The 22,981-nt window shown below is 41.5% G+C and overlaps 1 protein-coding gene across 2 annotated transcripts in view; it reads left to right on the forward strand.

Annotated features, from left to right (window-relative positions):
- DCAF5 (DDB1 and CUL4 associated factor 5) overlaps positions 1–22,981 on the forward strand; it is a 101,716-nt gene that overhangs the window by 50,127 nt on the left and 28,608 nt on the right. For both annotated transcript variants that reach the window (XM_029950454.1, XM_029950455.1), the window contains exons 6-7: positions 5,428–5,641; positions 22,025–22,091. In XM_029950454.1, the coding sequence (XP_029806314.1) occupies positions 5,428–5,641; positions 22,025–22,091 (281 nt within the window). The remainder of the gene's footprint in view (positions 1–5,427; positions 5,642–22,024; positions 22,092–22,981) is intronic.

Here is a 22,981-nt window from a genome sequence, read left to right on the forward strand (position 1 = left end):
GTAGTCTCCCTTGATCTGTGTCCCTCACTCTTCACTTATTTTGAGATCTTGTTTGGTTCTATGTGGTTTTCAGGATCTCCGGGCCATACACAAAACCTCAGATCACTTCAACTTTGGGTATGTCTCTGTTCTGGAAGATGCTGATTAGAAACACTGCAATGCCTGCCATCCTTGTTGGCTTCATGGAGGGACTGGATATGCCATTTGATCATCTAAAGATCTTTTTTTTTTTTTTTAAATCTTTAAAGACTTTATTTTTAAGTAATCTCTACACCCCACGTGGGGCTTGAATCCACGGCACCGAGAGCAAGGGTCGCATGCTCTACCCACTGAGCCAGCCAGGATGCCTTATCTTAAGATCTCTTTATCAGAAATTTATCAAACCCTTGTGCTGACTTCAGTCAAACTTAAATTTCTGGATGTTGAAAAAGGGAAGGGAATTTTACCAGGTACACTGATCTCTGTCTATATTTCAGTCCAGAAAGGCGTGGCAGTGAGGAAAGTGAGTTTGTTTTGTCACATATCACAATGTCTCTTTCTCCTACTAGTTGTCCAGCAGTTCCAGTTCCCTCTAGAGAAGTCTCAATTGTGGAACTGAGGATTATGGTAAAAAAACAAGAAAGCAATCCCAGGTTCTCTTCCTGCTAACTCACATAAAAGATATGTTTAAGGGCTTATTAAGACCCTGAACACACTTGAATTGGTATGGGCTAAAAGGATTGGCGACTCCCTGAACTTATTCACTTTCTAGATAATTCTACTGTTCTCTAGGATTTGTCATATTCTGTGGGTTGTGTTACATCAATTACAAAATTTCCCTTATTCTTTATAGATCATCCTGCCCCAAAGCAGAACTGGAGGGGAGGGGGAGATTTTCCCCCACCGAATGACCTTGATTTAGCTACACTGATTGTCCAATACCAGCTCTGATGTCTATGATTTGGAATAACAGTGTATTTCATGAGTGTTATTGAAGCTTCCACTTAAAGACTCATGCTGGTTGGCTTTGGAAAACCATGTTGGTACCATGAGATGAATTTACTTAGTCGTGGATTTATGGAAACCTAGGTTCATGGGGTCTAATCTTGGAAACTTTATCAATGCCCTGTCTTGTGTTGAACATAATATTCCTAGTAACTTTCCTTGGAAGCAGCCTTAGCTTGTTTCTCTTATATTCCAAGACCCTAGCCTTAGCCAAGTACTTTTTTAAAATGTTCTTTTTACCCTGCCAGAGCAATAAAGAAGTCCATTTCACTATTGGGGGAGGCGGGGCAGGAATCGAAGAGACTACACTAGTGAGAAATATTTTCCTGTTGTTCTGAAGTTCTCTTGCTTTTTGTCCTGGATCTTTTACGTGCTGACCCTTGGATTACCTCCTACCCCATTCTTGTATTGTGTGACAAATCCTTAGTTGAAGATAGGTTGGGAATAGATTTATTGCTTTTCTTTTTCTAAATAGGGATATTTTGTGTTGAACTCATTTTAACTTATTTCTAGTCCTTTCAAGATACTGCTCATCATGGGGCGCCTGGGTGGCTCAGTTGGTTAAGTGTCTGACTTTGGCTCAGGTCAAGATCTCACGGTATATGAGTTCAAGCCCTACATTGGGCTCTGTGCTGACAGCTCAGAGCTTGGAGCCTGCTTCAGATTCTGTGTCTCTCTCCCTCTCTGCTCCTCTCCCACTCACACTGTGACTCTCTCTCTCTCAATAAATAAACACTAAAAAAAAAAAAAGATACTGCTTTCCTTGTTTGGGTGCAAAATGTGGCCATTTCTCCGAGGAGTGGAGATAATTGGCATCGCCGTTATCAAGATCAGAGTTCAGAAAGCAAGTCAAGATTGAGATATTCTTCCCTCAGTTCTCCAAGAGGAAGTGAGAAACTTCTGCTTTGGGGAGTATATTGATGACAGGAAAAAGGCATTTCAGGCTTTGTTGGTAGAGGGTTTTTCTGATTTTTAAAAGGAATTAGAGTCCTTTCTGCTAATAGACAAGGGGCTATAAAAAGTGCCATAGTGTGTGGTTGGCTTTTTGTTGAACCTCTGGTAATCTGCTTTCTCTCCACCATGTTTGCCCCCTGACCCCACTCTCCCTCACTCTCCCTTCTCTTCCTGCTGCTTCTCTCCCCAAATTCCAAAATGGAACCATGTTTCTCAAAAGTGTGGTTTGAAAGTCACATGCATCAGAATTAACCGAGGTTGTTAAATTCAGATTCCTGGGCCCACTTCCCAGATTGAATTAGAATATCTGGGGGTGGTTCCTGAGAATCCACATTTTTAAAAAAAAGTCCCAGATGATTTCTCATGCATATTACACTACAGCATCTTGGACTTTATCTTTATATCGCAACTGTGAGGGCAAACTGCTTCTAAGCTTTTTGCTCCTAATGAACTAGATCATGCTCACTGTACAGGAGGAGCGGCTGTAGAACCCCTGCTGAGAAATTACAGTGAACATAGCTCACTTTCTAGATCTCAGGTATCATTCCATCCTCTGGAAGGAATTTAATTATATGCTCGAACATGAAGTATTCAGTTTCAGTAGCTGCTCTTAGCACCCCAAACACCCTCGGAGCAAGAGTCCTTCTTACCTATCTTCTCTGTGAGAGATAGGAGAATCATAGGCAAGAGAGCTTAGGGACCCTCCTGGAACCCACAGACAGACCCCTAGAGTGGCTGGATTGCAAACATAGCTCAAGGAGCTTGGGTGCGGCTGGGATGGGCAGCCTGATGCCTGTCCTGGGCGGACCTCTGCAGGTCTGACTAGAATCAGCAGAGGACGATCCTGTGGACCGCCAGAAAGGGCGTTTGCTGGCCACCCAGCTGTCCTGTCAGGGGTGCCTGAGCCGACGCAAACCCCTGCTGCTGCTCCTGGCGGGGCTGGCCAAGTGCCTTTTTGTCGAGTCTTGTCTCCACGCCCCGCTCCTCTTCAGCTCTGCAGATGGTGGTCTGTTTGTGCCCTCCATGCTGATCTTGGGTTGAAAGCCTCTCGTTGTTGAGCTCAGTGTTTAGATAACACCACATGCCTGTGGCAGCTCGGGCACCCTGTAAAGGAAATGCCTGGGCTCAGCCCTGTCATTCATTCTCTGTATGAGAGGGAGTGTGGCCTCTGTTAGAACCATTTTAAGAACATTTGTCTACAGAGATTATTACTTGGGGCCTGTAGGGGTACCAGGCCTCTCCTTGATGTTCAGAGTTCTAGGGACTGTCTCCTAAGTCTTTTCTCTCTTTTCTTTCATTCCAATGATAAGAGAATTAAAGCCTGTGTTGCCCCCAGCCTGTTTCTGCACGTAGACACTATGCACATAGGGGCTAACTGGTGGTATAGACAGGTTTTGTGATCAGCTACCTTTGCATGTGGTTTCAGGGGCTCCTTTTCCCATGGGATATCTCCTTTTCTGTCCCCCTAATCTTCCCCGCCACTGTCATGCCAAAGAGAAAACAAAGAAAATGCGTTGTCTTCATTCAATATTAAATCTATTCTGGTAGCATATAGCTCTTTAAGTTTTCACTTGGGAAACTGCCATTTTTTTTTCTTAAAAATGTTTGAGATAAATCTGCCAGACTCTAATTTAGATCTCTTGAGGCCCTTTCCAGCTCTATGATTCCCTAGAATTTATAAACTTTTTCCCCCTAAAACTAGTAGGATTATTTTCTTTCCAGGACAACAAAGTCTGTGTGAGGCAAAACAAGTTAGTAGGTTTGATGTCACATGAATTTTTGCACCTCCCGCGCTGTATATATTTAACCTCACTTTCCTCCCAGTAATTCAGTGCTCTAAGAATTGAACCCAAAATACAAAAAAGAAGTTGGTTATGATATGGTCAGTGAACAGTCCATCCCTTCATAGTAAAACAGAGCCTAGCCAGTCAAGTATACTAGCTACTGAAAAGATAAAGCACTCATGCATATACACACCCTTTTTTACTTAGTACTGTGTAATTGTTCATGGTCATGGCCATCCTAGTTCACTGTAAAATTGAAAGTATCATTTGAATCATCAAAAGAAATTAATTGGAACCATATTGTGTGACTTTTTTTAAGTGTTAGGAATGCTATAAGACTACAGAAGAATGTTAGGTGAACTGGAACATTTTGCTCTCTTTTGTGAAACTAGATAATGTATTAATCAAAGTAAATATACAGTTGTTGGGCATTATAATGGAAAACAACTCATCTTGGGTTTCTAATTGTTATACTACTTACTCTGCATTTAAAATAAAATTTTTTGTTTAGGGGCACCTGGGTGGCTCAGACATTTAAGTGTCCAACTCTTGATTTTGGCCCAGGTCATGATCCCAGGGTTGTGGGATTGAGTGCCACATCGGGCTCTACCCTGAGCATGGAGCCTACTTAGGATTCTCTCTCTCTCCCTTTGTCCTTCTCCCATGCCCATGCTTCCTTTTGCTCTAACATAAAAAATAAAAATAAATAAATAAATACTTCGTGGGTGGCTCAGTTGGGTAAGTGTCTGACTCTTGTTTCTGCTCAGGTCATGATCTTGCAGTTTGTGTATTCGAGCCCCACATCAGGTGCTGTGCTGATAGTGCAGAGCCTTCTTGGAATTCTCTCTCTCTGCCTCTCTATCTCAAAAATAAGCATTTTAAAAAATGTTCTATTTTTATTTTTGAGAGAGAGAGAGGAGCAGAGAGAGGGAAACAGGATCTGAAGCAGACTCTGCACTGACACACTGATGCCAGACAGCCCGAGGTGGGGCTGGCCCTCACGAACGGCAAGACCATGACCTGAGCTGAAGTCGGATGCTTAACTGACTGATCCACCCAGATGCCCCCCCAAAAATAAACATTTTTTAAAAACGTGTTTGGTATCCACTTTCTAGTTATGCCATATACAATATAAAAATTTTCTGTGAGCAGGTTAAAATTCAAAAATAAATGCTTAAGTAATAAGATGATGATTATTGAAAAAATATCCTGAATAAACAGTAAAGTATCTGTTTTTCTGCTGATGTGCTTTGTATTTCTAAAACAAGGATGAATATGTCCCTTAAATGTCATCCATGATTAGCCAGTTAGAGTGGACAGCATCACCTCGCAAGGACTTGGCGGCGAGTGTCATCTATTTGATTATATAGTTAGCTCCAGCAAATGAAATTAATCATTTTAATATGTCTCTTCTTTCATGATGCTTTTGTTGTTTATTTCCTGTAAGTTTACTGGTAGCTCACCTTTTGGAGATCGGAAAGAGGAAATGACAGGTTAAATAACTTGCTTTAATGAAACCAAGGAGCTGTTCTTAACCTTTTGTTACCCTCTAGCCCACTGCACGGAAACCCCTTTCTGCCAAAATTCAGATAGACAGGCCCGACAGGGGATTCTGGACATACTTGGGGAAGAAGTAGATGTGGTGCATCTTGCAGAGTCTTGTCCAGCCTCTCTCATGGCCAGTCCCGTGCTCTCTGCCTTTCAGTTCTCTCCTGCGCTATGGTGGCAACCTGTCCCTCCAGAGTGCCATGAGTGTGCGCTTCAACAGCAACGGGACCCAGCTCCTGGCCCTGAGGCGTCGCCTGCCGCCTGTGCTCTACGACATCCACTCCCGCCTGCCCGTGTTCCAGTTCGACAATCAAGGCTACTTCAACTCTTGCACCATGAAAAGTTGCTGTTTTGCAGGGGATCGTGACCAGGTAGGCGCCCTCCGTCTCCTGCTTCCCACATGCTTTCCTCTCAGACTGCTTTTGCTGTTCTTGTCTTCATTTCTCTTTAGCACGATGGCAAGTAGAAACAATTGAGGCAAAGCATTGTCTGGGGACATACTAGCACAATAGTGAGTTTCTTCATCAGAGCTGCTGCCGCCGGGTAATATGAGGTGCACGGCATGAACCGAGACTGGCCACAATATAGTTCTGAGCAACCTAGCTTTGCCAGGTTTGTGAACAGATTGTAAGGTTCTGAGAATGTGTCATTTCAAAAGGAGGGAGCCCATGAAAAATTAGCCAAAAGAAGAGAGACTTTTTTGTGTATGTGTCAATAAAACCCAATGATGGAGGAAACACCCTAAGTGCCACCCAAGAGACATATATCCTGAATGGGGCCTTGGGGTGGCATCTTTTTCTTGGATGAAGCAGGCTGAGCAGCTTTGTTTGAGAGGAAGCCAGATGCTGACTCTTTTTCTTTCTACTGCCAGCATCACAACTGGGAAGGAGAACCCCAGCTGTGTCTGCAGCCTTTTCACAGTCTCACTGGGAATCGAGACACTGATGTTGACTTAGAGCTGGCAGTTTAAAAACATGCTTGACATTCTTGCACCTGTCTGTCTTGGCCGTAGAAGTTCTGCAGTGACTGTCAGCGAGGGCACCATTGGACTGGTCTCAGAAACCCAGCTGAGTGAAGACACATATGGAGCCATTAATCAATTAAACAAATAGGTCTTTGTTTTCTTCTTAAACACAACAAATATTATGCTATTTTACATCTAGATTGGAAAAAGAGAGACCGTAGTCTCTTGCTAGTGCTTAGTGTTCTCTTTGGGTTCACTAATCATGTAAAATTTTGATATAGAATTCTTATGTGCTGTACTCACCTTTAAAAATTTTTTTTAATGTTTTATTTATTTTTGAGACAGAGACAGAGCATGAGCAGGGAGGGGCAGAGAGAGGGGGAGACACAGAATCAGAAGCAGGCTCCAGGCTCCAAGCTGTCAGCACGGAGCCAGATGTGGGGCTCAAACCCACGATCATGAGATCATGACCTGAGCCGAAGTTGGAGGCTTAACCGACTGAGCCACCCAAGCGCCCCTGTACTCACCTTTTTAAAGTTCACATAAAAGAAACCGTTCTTGGGGAACTTGTGAATACTCTGCCTTTTTTTTCCCCAGAGAGAGAGGGTAGGTGGGGTACAGAAGATCCAAGGCGAGCTCTGTGCTGACAACACAGAGCCTGATGCAGGGGCTTGAACACACAAACTGGGAGACCATGACTTGAGCTGAAGTCAGACACTTAACTGACCGAGCCACTCAGGTGCCCCTGAATACCTTGCTTTTAGAAGGTAGAAGCTAAGATTTTTCTTTGTAGACTGAAGTTGCTACATGTTCTCCAACATCATAGCTTAAGTATGACAGCTAGTATATATAATAGGAGCACAATAAATGCTTGTTGAACTGAGTTGGATATTAAACTGAAACTATCCTTTCAGTTGTCTAGACTAGGGGTGTCCCTTTTGTAAATAGGGAATATATATTTATATTGAATTATATTGAAGGCAGTCTTAGGGCTTACTTAGCTGTAATTCACACTGGAAACCACTAGGTGTCCTCAGTTATATAAACAAATGACTTAGTTTCTACATGCTGTTTGTTTTTTGGGTGGCAAGAAGCAGTTTCTAGACATGAACAGACTCACAACAGAAGAGATTATTGTCTGCTCTTTAGATTTGTTGATTTAGTTTCATTTAGCTGTAGACATGACAATCAAGCCCCTTCCTCCCTTTCTCCCTTCTTTTCTTCCTTCCTTTTAGGTTGATTTTCCATCTCTGTCAGTCTCTGATGTGTGTGATCCTTATTTCGATGATCGATAAAAAGCAGGCACTAAATGTAACGGTTTATTAGGCTTTATTATCAGAAACACAGGGCTGAGGGAAAGGTAAAGAGGTAAAGGAGAATAGATGTTGTTTTCTTTTAGCTCCTGTAATAGCAGCCAGAAACCTGTCTCCGGGGAGCCCTCAAAAGACCCAGAACGTAGGCCTCTAGCCAATACATAGAACACCCAGACCATGGTTTCTTGACCTCTGCACTATCAGCATTTTGGTTGAATAATTCTTTGTTCCGTGGGGCTCTCTTGTACATTATAGGGTAGTTAGCAGCATCCCGAGTCTGTCCCCACTAGATGCTGGTAATATCTCCCCCAGCCATCCCCCAGACAACCAAAACTGTCTCCAGACATTGCCAGCTGTCCTCTGGGAGAAAATTGCCCCTGACTGAGAACTTCTGACCTAGGTTATAATTACCCATTTTGCCCAGACTCACTAGGACAGGTATTGCTGCAGGCAGAACCAGAGAAGGTATTTTGTGATTTTCCTGTGATTTTCTTGTTATGTACATTAACAGGATGTAGTTGCTTTTGCCTTTAAGCTTATACATAATGATAGAAACATTGAGTGGCTTTTGACTTTTTTATGTTCAGATTTGACTAACTTATTATGTGTGATTTTTAAAAATTTACTTAAGTAACCTCAACACCCAACACTGGGCTCAAACTCACGACCCTGAGATCAAGAGTCACATGCTCTTGTGACTGAGCCAGCCAGGTGCCCCTTAAGTATGAATTTTTATCCTATGGGAAAAGTTTATGTGTGCTGTGTCCTCTCTGACAAACTAGATTGTTCTTTGATAGGGATATGTGGTTTTCTGTGAAGGAGGATGTGCAGTCATTGACTCTAACTTTAGATCCATTTCAGAGGTAAAATCTTTCAGGTCTGTTCATAGTCCCCGTATTGATTATCAGAGGTATGTAACCTAGGGACTAGGAAGTATAGAGATTTATGTTAGGCTATTTTGTTCACTCCTTTGGGACGAAGAAATGAAATGTGGCCAATTCATCATTGTCTTGTCTCCAATACCTGAAAGCAGTGAGAGCAAAATAAATATTTGTTGAAGCAAATGTTGAATACTCTGGTCAATGTGTAGTTTTCAGCTTTTGGGGCCTAAGGCTTCTCTAACTATAAACCAGAATTGATAAGTACCATTTTCCCGCTTAACTTCCAGGTGCTTTTCAAGGATGAATTAAATAATAGATTTTCAATGTGGCTAATCTACTGAGCTTATACTTTTTAAGTGCTACACAGGAGGCCAAGCTTACAGTCTCCTTGCTGGAAGATGTCTCTCAGAAGTGATTTATAGGCTCTGATGTTCCACACTTGTAGCTAAAGTAGCAGCTGCTGTGGGTACAGTATGATCTGCAGGACTGACGTGGATATTCTTTGACTAGTCCAGACAGGATCTTTTTTGTTGCTTTCAAATTCCAAAGCCTACCCTTTCCTTATATTGGTCTTTATATGTGATCTTGTTCTTGGATACTTCGAGAATGCCCACAGCTGGAGGCTCTGTGCTCTGGAACTCTTCATTTAGTCACAGACTGGGTAACCATCCCAGGGAGGAATCTGAGAATTTCCATAATAGGAATGAACATGGTCAAGAAAGACACTAAGTGATCTATTTATCTGAGACAGTCTTCTGGCTTTTAATTACACTGAAATTAGTCTTTCCACACAAATGGACTCAGATATTCTGCCACAGAGCCTATACTTTTAGACGATCATAGGTTCACTAGCCTCAAAATGAAATTAACATTTCAAGAAATTAGGCTCAGAGAACAGAGTGTGAAATAGGCTGAGACTACTTTATGTTTCTTCTATGCTTATTGCCACCATTGTAGATGAATTCTAATTATAGAGCTATTAGAGATCATTTTGTATAAACCCTCCTTTTACAGATGAGAAAACTGAGGCTCAGAGAGGTTGGGTACATAAGTCAAGAGATAATATGTGTGTAGCTGAGCTAGGACCAGAACCCAGATTTTTGAGTTCTCAGTAGAGCTCACTTCCTTTTTAAGATTTTATTTTTAAATAGTCTCTACACCCAAGGTGGGGTTCAAACTCATAACTCCGAGATCAAGAGTCGCATTACAGCCCTGTTTTTGCACAAAAAGCTTAGAACTTGATGCCAGCAGAAGGAAGGCAAGCAGCAAACATGAGTGAATTGGGTTAGAAGTAACAGTAGGGAGTGGTGGGGACTGTGGCCAGCTAGAGAGCCCACCCCATCTAAGTATAAACGAATGTAAGTGAATCCAATCTAAATGAAACTTTGACTTAGCTTCAGCCTATTGTTGCCATGAGGGCCTCTGGGGTTTTTTTTTTTTTTTTTCAAAGGAAGCCAGAAATTAAGATTTTTAATGTGAAATCTCCCAATTTTTAAATGTTGTAATGAACTGATACCTTATGGTGTGGGTAAATCTGTTTACCGTGCCTATTAGAGCCACTGGTTTACAGCCTCTGTACTTCAGCAGGATGTGTTTCCCTCAAGTTTAGTTTCTTGGTCTGTCACTAGTTTATAGGTGAGTGGAGACAAGTTCCTTTTTGCAGTCTCCTACTGAACCCTTCCTAACATCATGCCCCTCTCCACTCTCCCCTTTAAAATAAAAAAGCAAGTATTTATTGAGCATCTACTGTGTGCCAGAATCTGTGGTGGACACGTGACTGCACATAATAATCTCTTTGTACGTAGGGCTTGAAATGAAAATCTCAATCTCTTTTCACTCTTTTTGGCCAACAATACATAGTTTGTTTCTAGTATAAGTTTTTGATTATTCAAGTTTTAGGACTTCTGTCATCAGATAAGGTGGCATAAGTGACATCAGATTTGGTGGGCATCAACAGAAGCAATTAGCCTGGATATGGACTTGAACTTTTTTCTTTAAGCCATCTACCGTCTAGTCTTAAAGTATAGTGAGGGATCTTGCAGTAAAACAGCGCTCCTTCCTCTGGAGGCTGCCTGAACCCAAGGGCTCTCCTCCGTGCTGTCACTATCATACTTGGGATGATAGCCTGTCTGAGTACATTCTGTCTTCCAAGCTTTGCACTCCCCTCTGCATACTCAGTGAGCCAGTCTCTTTACAGTGTTAGAAGAGAAGACCAGTTTCCCACCTGCTAGCTCTTCTGGCACATACTAGTAAGGCGGCAGCACTCGGCTTACAGTTCCTTAAATGGTTCTTGCCCTAGATTGTGAAAGTCCAGCAGAGCTCAGGCTTCTGGAAAGTAATTCTTTCAGGCTAACAGGTATATGTGGCCTGGAATGGACAGCATGGCAATTTTTTAAACTTATTTTTAGTTTTTGAGAGAGAGTGTGCAAGCGAGGGAGGGGCAGTGGGAGAGGGAAGGAGAGACTCTTAAGCAGGCTCCACACTCAGTGTTGAGACTGACGTGGGGCTTGATCCCACGACCCTGGAGTCATGATTGGAGCTGAAATCAAGAGTCAGATGTTCAGCTGACTGAGCCACCTAGGTGCCCCGAAGGTGGTAATTTTTAAAATCTTCTTTTGCTTTGGACTTATCTAATGCCTTGCTTAATAGTTCCTACCTCTTGCTGAAAACAGGAGAGGGAAGGAAAGAGAAAGTATGGTAAGGTTTTTTTTTTTTTTTTTAAAGGGTTGAGCTTGGATTACCTGAGCACTGGGATCAGTTACACAGGTCTTTCTTTTAAACCTGCTAGACGGCAATGCCCCCAAAATCATGAGAATGAAATCATCCTAACTCATCCCTTGGAGAAAAGAGCTTGGGAGTCCTACAAAATGGCCTTGAATACATTGCCTGGCCTCAGACATTACATCATCACTAAACCTTTCCGTGTTGACATTATGTGGGTATGATGCAGGTGCAGGAATTCACCAGTAAGTGTTCCAGGCCAGCGAAGCACCCTGTAAAGTTGTAACTTTGCTCTTTTTATAACTGTGTGCAGCCCTGACTAAGCTCACTGAGGGCATGACCTGCCATATGTTCTCTTTTATCTGAAATAAAGCACACTCTTGGGTTCCATCCTTTGACTTGCTTTGTGACTTGAGGCTAATATTTTCTTATCCTTGTCTTTCTTTTATATCTCGTATGTTTTTAGCCCTTTAGCTTCTGAAGCACTTTCATTTCATGTTGAATCTTCCCAGTGACAGGTTTCACCCCCATGAGAAGCTGAGGCCTAGGGTGTTTGAAACAGCAGATGCAATTGGTGTAGAACCAGAACTAGACTGGGTCTTTTTTTTTTTTTAAGTTTATTTATTTATTTTGGAGAGGAAGAAAGAAAAAGAGCAGGGGAGGCGCAGAGAGAGAGAACCCCAAGCAGGCTCTGCACAGTCAGCATGGAGCCCAGTGTGGGGCCTGAATCCACAAACTGTGAGGACATCACCTGAGTTGAAACCAAGTGTCTGATGGATGCTTAACCAGCTGAACCACCCGGAGGCCCCAGGACTAGACTGGCTCTTGCCAGTGATGCGCGCTCTTCCTCTTAGAAATGCTGCCCCTGGGCTCTTCAAAGCAAGGGCTGGTAGCATCTTCCAAGGGCTAATGAGAAAGTGGAATTCCTTGTATATATTATTTAGAAGACTTTATTTTATAAGAAGGTAGCATGAAAATAACTCATTTATTAAGTCAGCCATTTGTAACTCTTTGAATCCTGAACCTCTTTGAAAACCTAAAAGCTATGAATACTCATTTGGAAAATGTACATATGCACATCATTTTGCATATAAAATTAGAGTTTGTGGAATGCCTGAAACCTAGAGGTTTCAAGGTGTTAGCAATCCTGGATTGATTCTTTTTACCCATGGATTAGGCCATCTCTTAGTCCATTTACTGATGCAGTTTTAGAGCTTAGAAAGCTTAAAAGATTTTGGAGTATATGCAGGCCTGTTAGATATTGTGTGGTTTATAATTGTTCAGCCAGGGGGCACCTGGGTGGCTCAGTCAGTTAAGCGCCCGACTTCAGCTCAGGTCATGATCTCGCAGTTTGTGGGTTCGAGCCCTGCATCAGGCTCGATTCTGTGTCTCCCCTTCTCTCTGCCCCTCTTCTTCTCATGCTCTGTCTCTCTCTGTTTCTCAATAATAAATAAATGTTTAAAAATTTTTTTTAAATTGTTCAGCTAAGAAAGAACACTAGGTGTGCTGATTTCTTCTTAAGAACAGTTCTTAAGAAATTAATGTGATCAGGTGACACAACATGACAGTTCTTTATTTTTTTTTAATGTTTGTTTTTGACAGAGAGAGCAAGAGAGAGCAAGCAAGCCCAAGCAGGGGGAGGGCAGAGAGAGAAGGGGACAGAGGATCCGAAGCAGACTCTGTGCTGACAGTAGTGAGCCCCATGTGGAGATCAAACTCACAAACTGCGAGATCATGACCTAAGCTGACGCTTAACTGATTGAGACACCCCAGTGCCCCTAAAGAAATTCTTTAAAATTGCATTTTATTTTAGTTTTTATTTTAGAGAGAGGGAGCACAAGAGGGGGAGAGGGGCAGAGGGAGAGAGAATCCCAAGCAGCCTCCACACTCAGCATGGAGCTCAAAGTAGGATTTGATCCCACAACCCTGGGGTCATGACCTGAGCCAAAGCCAGACACTCAACTGACTGAGCCACTTAGGCGCCCCACAGTTCTCCTTTAATGTATAGTTCCTGGCTCGGAGACTGGGCTCTTAGGAAATTGCTGGTGGGCTCATGAAACAAACAGTATGACCTTTCCTGTTCTACCCCTGCCCCATCCTCCTTAGAGATTTTACTCTCAGTACTTTGGCCTCCTTTTTGGGGGTCTTCAAACTTTGGAGAAAAAGAAAAGTGACGTTTCTTCATCTGAATAGTTGGAGACCCTTGCTTGAATGGAGTATAAATATTCATATGCAGACTGAAATGAGTGATGCCATCTCTCCACTTTCCAGACCCCACACACAAAAAAAGGCCCACAAAGGAGAGATTAGTTGCCGAAGGCCATTGGATTGATTGCCCAGGTTTCCAAAAGAGCTTTGCCAAATAAAAGTTCATCTTTAAGTAACACAGGCAGGCTACTCTTACAAGCAGCTGTTAGAGATTTAGAGCATTTTAAAATTTCTTCCCTACTGATTATTTGACTATTATTGGCTGTCTTTATGGAACGTTTCTTTATTAATAGAATTTTTCCTACTTACAACCCATAAAGGTTAGTTATTTTAATAAACCAAAGAATTCCAGGAGCTTAATGGAGCCAAAATGGCAAATGATCCGCAAGAGTCATATAACTTACATGCAAAAAATAGTGGTAATATGGGGCACCTGGGTGGCTCAGTTAAGTGTCCAACTTTGTCTCGGGTCATGATTTATGGGTTTGAGCCCAAGTCAGGCCCTGTGCTGACAGCTCAGAGCCTGGAGCCTGCTTCAGTTTCTGTGTCTCCCTCTCTCTCTCTGTCCCTTCCCCTCTAGTGCTCTGTCCCTGTCTCTCAAAAATAAACAAACACTTAAAGGAAGATGTATTTCAATTCAAGCAATGAAATTTTTCAAAAACAGTGATCATCTTATGGGTATGTATATTTGAATTTTTTTGTGGGAGCCAATAGAATTGTTTCTACCACAAATAAAGTAAACCTATGGCTTTGGCTGTTTTCAAAGCAAAATTTCCCTGATTGCTTTTTTTAAAGGTAACTTTTTATTAAACTTTTTTTTAAATGTTTATTTTTAAGAGGGAGAGTGCGCAAGCAGTGGAGGGACAGAAAGAGAGGGAGTACAGAATTCAAAGCAGGCTCCAGGCTCTGCGCTGTCAGCACAGAGCCCGACGTGGGGCTCAAACTCACAAACCGTGAGATCATGCCCTGAGTCCAAGTCAGATGCTTAACCAACTGAGCCACCAACGCTCCCCTTTTTTAACTTTTTAATGTTTTTTTTGTTTTTGAGAAAGTGAGCAATCACGTGAGTGGGGGAGAGGCAGAGAGAGAGCAAAACAGGATCCAGAGCTGGCTCTGTGCTGACAGCAGAGAGAGCCCCATGAGATCATGACCTGAGCTGTACGGATGTTTAACCGAGTAAGCCACCTAGGCGCCTCTCCCTGATTGCTTTGGGCGACATTTGTGGCAGGTACTGGTCATATATGATATGAATATTATATACCAATGGCAAACCTTTTTCTGGAAATAATCTTCTAGAGAGCACATCACAAAATTGTTCAATCACATTTTTATTCATTTCTGACAAAAGGTCAGGGAGAAATAGGAGTTGTGTTTCATTTAAATAGTAGTCTCTCTGCTGTTACTAATCTAGAGAGCCATCTGGTTTTTCTAGCATAGTCAATACAGTTTAATTAGACAGGCATGCCATTTATTGGAGTCTACTTCATCAATTACTATGGAAGGAGCCTTGAAAAGAACTGTGTAAGTTGATCAATACTTAATGAATAGTAACTGATTGATACGTTCCCTTCTTTATCAACAGATGCTGAGAATATCAAATGCTGTGCAAATACACAGGCACACACACATACATCCACGTAGAGAGAAATTGAGCAGAAAGTTTTCTCTTAGCAAAAGACCTCTTAAGACATTTATTGGGTTAATCTTGGAGCATATCAGGTGATGGCCTATCCCTCCTGCCATCTAGAACTTCTTTTTAATATGGATTTTGGGTGGGAAGAAGGGGAGAGTTTTTATTTATTTCTATGTTCCTATACCCAGTAAGGACTTAGAATATTGATGGTAGGGTAGAGAAAAGTAGCTGCTTTGCTTGAAGATGGCTAATAAATTGGCATTTTTGTTTTGTTTTTTTTTCCAAGAAGCTTCTAGTTAGTAAGCAGGGCTTTGTTGTTGTTGTTTGTTTATTTATTTTTGAGAGAGTGCAGGGAAAGAGGGAAAGGGAGACATGAAATCTGAAGCAGGCTTTAGGCTCTGAGCTGTCAGCACAGAGCCCGACACGGGACTTGAACTCAGGAACCATGAGATCATGGCCTGAGCCGAAGTTGGATGCCAACCAGGTGCCCCCAGTAAGCAGTTTTGCTGTGGCCTGCAGTCCAATCCACATTTAGATCCCTCTTTGAATCTTCGGGTTATTAAAAATGTCTTGCACCTTGGGTGACTCTACAAAGGTGGTCTCTAATTATTAATTGTGCACTTTGGGGTTCTTTTGGTAGTGATTGGTGTTGTTACTATTTGGTCTTTGGTTTCTTGCTCATTTTTCCTTGCATCCACAGCAAGTATTTATATATTTGTGAGAAGGCCAGTCAAGACCTCCAGTGCCCCATTTGTCCTCTTGAGGACTGTCTGCTAGCAGGGCCTGAGTCGGAGGCTCCAATCTGACTCTCAGAGGAGGTGGGCCCTTCCAACGCAGCTTTAGAAGAGGAGAACGTTTCCAGCTGCCCTGATGATATTAAATGTGTCTCTGTACTCAGCCCACTTGAAATAATCTGTATTTCTGTAAGATTTAAAAAAAGAAAAGAAAATGACAGAAGAGCTCTTTTGGCTCCCGTATGTTTTAAATTAGTTCAGAACTCCATCCCCTCTCCTGGAGTACTCCTCTCCCAGATACTCATATAACTTGCTCTCTCATTTCCTCAGAGCTCTGCTCAAAATGCCATGTTATCAGTGAGGCCTTCTGTGACCATTGTATATAAAACAGAAATAACCAGCCCCCAGCACTCCCTCCTTATATGTCTTAACCTCCTGTTTAATTTTTATTTTTTTAATAACTTGATTTTTATTTATTCTTAAGTTTTTTTAATGTTTTATTTGTTTTTGCGAGACAGAGCATGAGTGGGGGAGGGTCAGAGAGAAAGGGAGACATAGACTCTGAAGCAGGCTCCAGGCTCTGAGCTGTCAGCACAGAGCCCGACGCGGGGCTCGAACCCACAAACTGAGATCATGACCTGAGCTGGAGTCTCTCAGTTAACCAACTGAGCCACCCAGGTGCCCCTAATTTTTCTTTATAACACTTACCACCGTCAGATACACATACGTGTGAGTGTGTGTGTGTGTGTTCAGAATATATAGATATTCTGAACTTTTTTTCCCCTCTACCCATTGTCCTCTCACATATGTATATAATTTTTTCTGTCTCCATCCAATAAAATGTAAGCGTCATGAGGGTAGGGACAGTATCTTTTTTTATCAATTCTGTATTTCTTTTGTTGGAACAGTGCCCAACACACAGTAGACATTGGATAAATATTTGTTCAATGAATAAAGGATGAACTCATTTTTATTTCAGTCTCCCACAGTCAGCAGTATCCCAGGCAGCCAGTTTTTAATGCTGGAAGGGGCCCAGCAGACAACCATGAAATGCCATAAATGAATTCCAGGGCAGTTTGTGATTCCAGTGTGTGAACACTTAAACAGTCTGACTAGACAGCAGTGGGTCAAGACCCCCGCCTTGGAGATCGTCCCAAGCTGGTCCCTTGTGATGGTTCCAAGAGGAAGAGAGGGTCAGGAGTTGCCCTTATCCCTAAAGGGAAGCCTGTGCATTGTATGCATTTCCCACATATTTTAGGAGCTGTCATATGAGATCCAAGAGGCCTTAACTCTGTGGGAGTTTTCTTCCTTCTAAGGCAGTCTTCTGAGTCAGCATTCTGTCTGGGAGTCCCTTTTACCTTCTCATGACATTCCCTGTTGAATAGCTGAACAAATAGGCAAGCACTAATCCTTCACTAGGACATAGTAAACCTCTGATAAGCCCAGCCTTGTCTCACTTTTCCCCCCCACTTTTTCTTAATATTGTTTGTTTAGTTTGGGAAAGGTAGCAGTTGGGGGAGGCGGGGCAAGGGAACAAGATTCTATAGTCTTATGGCCTCCTTTAAACATGCAGCAGGGAATGAGATGTTGAGTAATAAATAAATTTCATATCCTATAGATACACAAATAATTAGTGGATAGTTCTTTTATGTTCTGTCTCCCCATGTGTCTTATTTGGGGTTCCAGTTTCGGGTACACATAATTTATTTGAAAATGTAAGAAATAGTAGAGGACTGCAGAAGTAAGATAGGGAAAAGACGAGTAGTTTAGTGCACCAGCTACGACTGTGGGCAGTTGGGGTTTGATCCTGAGGGGAGAGTATGTTGAACATATACTTCAGAGTTATTTCACCTGGGAGCAAGGAAGCTGGAATATTGATAACACCAGCTCCCATCAGTCACTGGTTGAGTGCTGCTTCCAAGAAGTGTTCATTCACCAGAGCAGCCTGCAGCCTCCCAAGGCTTTGGCTTAGATAGGTGGTTGGAGGTCAGGGGGAGTGTGTGAAGCAGTAGGGCCTGAGGGGTATGAGCAGGGCATCAAGGATTGAGCCACCCTGCTACTTCCTGTTACTGCGGAAACAGCACCCATTGCTTTACCTTTGCTCCTTCCTTTTGCCCTGAGGCCAGCTCAGTTGTTCACATCTATCTTGCTTTGCCCCTTGTGAATCACCAGGCATCTTATTTCTCATAATGGCACCTAGTGATTTTTACTTCATGGTATGATAGTCTTATACCTACATGTATATTTTCTACCTCATTTAAGCTCTTTGGGATCCCACGTATTACCTTACATATCTGTAAGCCCCAGAATATCTGGCACATCAGTGCTTCGGTAGTATGTAATCAATGACTCTTTACCTCTCACTAGCTTTGCAAACAGGCTTGAGAGGAAAGCCCTTGGGCTACTGAATTCCCACTTCCAAACTTTAACAAGGAAAATGTCATCCACTACAGGGAGTTACTGGATAAATCCTAAAGTCAGGGCAATAAGGATTCCTTTTTTTCTTCTTGTTTTAAGGAAGCTTTTTTTAAAGTGTATACTTTAGCACTGTTAAGTACATTCACATCATTGTGTAACCATCTCCACCATCCATCTCCCTAACGGAAATTCCATACCCATTCAACAGCAGTTCCCCACTCCTTCTTCCCCTCAGTCCTTGGAAACTACCATTCTACTTTCTGTCTCAATGAATCTGACTACCCTGGGTGCCTCTTAAGTAGAATCATACAGTATTTATGTTTTTGTGATTGGCTTATTTCACTTAGCAAGTTCAAGATTCCTCAATGTTTTAGTGCAAGTCAGAATTTCCTTTCTGAAGCTGAATCATGTTCCATCGCATGTTTAAACCACATTTTTTATACACTCATGGACACTTGGGTTGCTTCCATCTCTTAGCTAATGTGATGATGCTGCTATGAACAAAGGTATACAAATATCTCTTAGAGATCCTCTTTTGAATTCTTTTGGATGATTTACCCAGAAGTGGAATTGCTGGATCATGTAGTCATTTTAATCATGTTTGAATGTTTTGAGGAACCACTTGCTGTTCTTTTTTTTTTTTTTTTTAAAGCCATCCTGATGAGTGTAAGATGGTATCTTATTGTGATTTTGATATGCATTTTCATAATGATTAGTGATGTTGAGTATCTTTTCATGTGTTTATTGGCCATTTGTATATGACCATTATATACATTTTTTCCTTTGGAGAAATGTCTGTTCAAGTCCTTTGCCCATTTTAAAAATCAAGTTGTTTTTGATGTTGTTAAGGAAATGTTTTAATTGAAGTTTTATAGGATCAGTCTTTGGGTATCCTTGTCTTGAGCATATGTATGTAGTGACTTGTCAAATAACCATGAGCCAGCAGCTTAGGGACTTTGCGCTCTGATTTGATTTCTGCCATTCCTTCCAGAGTAATTGTAGAATCTTAGAATTAAATGAGCTTCAGAGAGTGTCTTAGTCTGTTATGGCTGCTATAACAAACAGCACAGCCTAGGTAATTTATAAAAGACAGGAATTTCTCAGTTTTGGAAGCTCAAAGTCCAAGATCAGGGTCGAAGACCAGCATGGGTTCTAGTGAAGGCCCTCTTCTAGGTTGCAGACTGTGAACTTCTTGTGTGTTCTCACACAGTGGAAAGCACCTAGGGACATATGTTGGGTCTCTATTAAGAGTGCTAATTCTGTTCGTGAAGTGTCTACCCTCATGATCTACTCACTCTAAAGGCCCCACCTCCTGAAACCATCACATTGGGCATTAGGATTTCAATGTGTGAATTTGGTGGAAAACACAGACATTCAGACAATAACAGAGAGCAACCAGATGAGGAAATTGGACCCATTTCTTCTTCCATTGTGCCCTGGGCTATATGACCTAGCCCCTGTAGGTAGCATTTTCTTAGTCTTTAAACATGCCTTTTCTTGCCTCCCTTCTCATATTCCTACAAGTATTTTGAAGACTGCTGAATTGATTTTTAGTTATTGTATATTAAGCATGAGGTTGTATGATGTCAGTTGACAGCAGGGAAGTTTAGGATGCTTACCCTTGCAAAAAAATTTTTTTGAAAAATTGTGATAAAGTATATATAACAAAGCAATCAGTGTGGAAAATGAATGGAGGCTCCTTGAAAAATTAAAACTAACACTACCATATGATCCAGTAATTCCACTAATGAGTGTTTGTTCAAGGAAAACAAAGATATATGCACCCCTATGTTTATTACAGCAAGATTTACAATAGCCAAGCTACAGAAGCAACCCAAGTGTGCATTGATAGACAAAGGGGTTAAGAAGATGTGTGTGTGTGTGTGTGTGTGTGTGTGTGTGTGTGTGTGTGTGTGTAATGGGATATTACTCAGTCATAAAAAGGAATGAGGTCTTGCCATTTGCAACAACATGGATGGACCTAGAGGGTATTATGTTAAGTGAACTAAGTCAGACAGAACCAGACAAATATCATAGGGTTTCATTTATATGTGTAATCTAAAAACCAAAACAAACAAAAGCCAGAAACAGATTCATAAATACAGAAAACAAGCTGGTGGTTGCCAGGGAGAGGCACAAACTTCCAGTTTTAAAATAAGTAAGTTACAGAGATGAAAAGTATAGCATAGAGAATATAGTCAATAATATTTTGATGGTGTATGGTGACGGATGGTAACTATGCTTATTCTGGGCACTGAGTGATGGGTAGAATTGTCAAATCACTATGTTGTATGCCTTAAACTAATATAACATTGTATGTCAACTATGCTTCATAATACAATTTTTAAATACACACACACATGCACATAACATAATACAATTTTTAAATACACACACATATGCACATAACATAAAACTTTCCATTATAAACATTTTTAAGTGTGCGATTCTGTGGCATTAGTTACATTCACATCGATGTGTAGCCATCACCACTACCCATTTCCAGCACTTGTTCATCCTAAACTGAATCTCCATACCCATTAAACACAGCTGCCCTTTCTTCCCTCCCCCAGTCCTTGGCAACTACCATTCTACCATCTGTCTCTATGAATTTGACTACTCTCGGTACCTCATAAGTTGAAGTATACAATATTTGTCTTTTTGTATCTAGATTATTTCACTTAGCATAAAGCCTTCAAGATTCATCCGTGTTGTAGCATGTATCAGGATTTCCTTTTCAAGGCTGAATAATAGTCCATTGTATGTATATACCACATTTTATTCATCCATTGATTTACTGATAGACGTTTAGATTGCCTCCATGTTTTGACTGTCTGAAGCATTCTTCTGTGAACACTGGTGTACTGATAGCTCAAGTTCCTGCTTTCAAGACTTTGCTATATACCTAGGAGTGGAACTGCTGAGTCACACGGCAGTTCTATGATGAACTTTCTGAGGAACCTCCATACTGTGTTCCATAGTGGCTGCGCCATTAGATATTCCCACCAGCAATGCGCAGGTTTTCAGTTTCACCACATCCTTGCCCACACTTGTTTTCTTGGGATTTTTGGCAACAGTCATCTCGATGGCTCTATATTGGTATCTCATTGTGGTTTTGATTTTCATTTCCCTAATCATTAGTGGTGCTGAGCATCTTTTCATGTGCTTCTTAGGCATTTATATATTTTCTTTGGAGAAATGTCTGTTCTAGTCCTTTGCCCATTTTTGAAGTAGGTTGTTTGGTTGTGTCATTGGAATTTTATCCAATGACCCTTTTAATTGGCAAATACTTTTTTTTATATATTTTTAAAATCTTTATTTATTCTTGAGAGAGACAGAGAGAGAGACAGTGTGAGCAGGGGAGGAACAGAGAAAATGGGAGACACAGAATCCAAAGCAGGCTCCAGGCTCTGAGCTGTCAGCACTGAGCCCGATGTAGGGTACAAACTCATCAACAGTAAGTTCATGATCTGAGCCAAAGTTGGATGCTTAGCTTAACTGACTGAGCCACCCAGGTGCCCCTGATTGGCAAATACTTAAAAGAGGGTATTTGATGCATGATGCCTTCTGAATATATGCCCATTTGTCTTGTTTATTTAAAACAGTCTTTCTTGGGGTACCTGGGTCGCTCAGTCAATTGAGCATCCAACTCTTGATCTCGGTTTGGATCATAATCTCATGGTTTGTAATACCAAGCCCCGCATCAGCACAGAGCCTGCTTGGGATTGTCTCTGCATCTCCCTGGCTTGTACCCTACCCCCCTCTCCCAAAATAAATAAATAAACTTAAAAGAGTAAAAAGTAAAAAAAATTTTGTGCAGATAGGTAGATATATGTATCTCGATATATAAATAATAAATGTGTATATTTTTTATCCCAACAGTATATCCTTTCAGGCTCTGATGACTTTAACCTGTACATGTGGAGAATTCCTGCAGATCCAGAAGCAGGTGAGTATATCCCTAGTGTGAACCTACTGCTAATGTCGGCTCTCCTAACCTTTGGTGTATGATACCCCAAGAGGACTGATCTACAGCAATAGAGGATGATATTTCTCTTTTAAGATCATAAGCTTATCAGAAGAGCAACCAAAGGAAACTTCAGCATAAAAATTAGAAGCCATTTTTCACTCTAACCTTCATACAGATCCTTATTGACAGAGTGATGCTCTGATCTTTTTCCTCCTAAGAACTTTTCTTTAGACTTCATTGATCTCCATCATGTCCATTGTTCTCTCTCCTATATCACCTGTAATGTGTTTATCTTGTTCTTACATGCTTTTTATTGTCCATCCTGTTTATTGTGTACAAAGAGTTATTAGGGGCTCTTCCTTTTTTTTGGCCTCCTTGGTGATGTCAACTAAAGGGAAACTTACTTTGTTGATGGATAGGCTCACTCCCAGGGGTTTGGTTGACCCCAATATCAAAGAAATTAGGAAGAAGTATTTCTGCATTTTCCCTAGATGTATTCTGAAAAACACCTGCAGCTTTCCATAAATTTGGATCTAGGCCATCTGTGCGTTCAAACAGCATGGATCATTCTTCATTCTTGATAATAGTGTCCTCATGTGCTCAGCTGAGTCTTACACTGGTTGCTTCCTACTGGTAGAAAAATGTCTATATTTTATTCTCAGGACAGCTCAATACTGCCATCTGCTCTGGTGAAACATGGCATCAAACTGGAAAATGGCCATTAGGAAAGTAATAGAAGACTATGCCAAGTGTATTACATAAAACTTGTCTAGTGCTCAGAGTTTAGGGAAGTTGTTGGCTTGCCCATTACTGAATTAACAATATTGTTAACCAAATATCTGCCTTTCAAAACTTGATGAAGCCCACTT

Source organism: Suricata suricatta, chromosome 9 (genome assembly GCF_006229205.1).
Source record: "Suricata suricatta isolate VVHF042 chromosome 9, meerkat_22Aug2017_6uvM2_HiC, whole genome shotgun sequence".
Lineage (NCBI taxonomy): Eukaryota > Metazoa > Chordata > Mammalia > Carnivora > Herpestidae > Suricata > Suricata suricatta.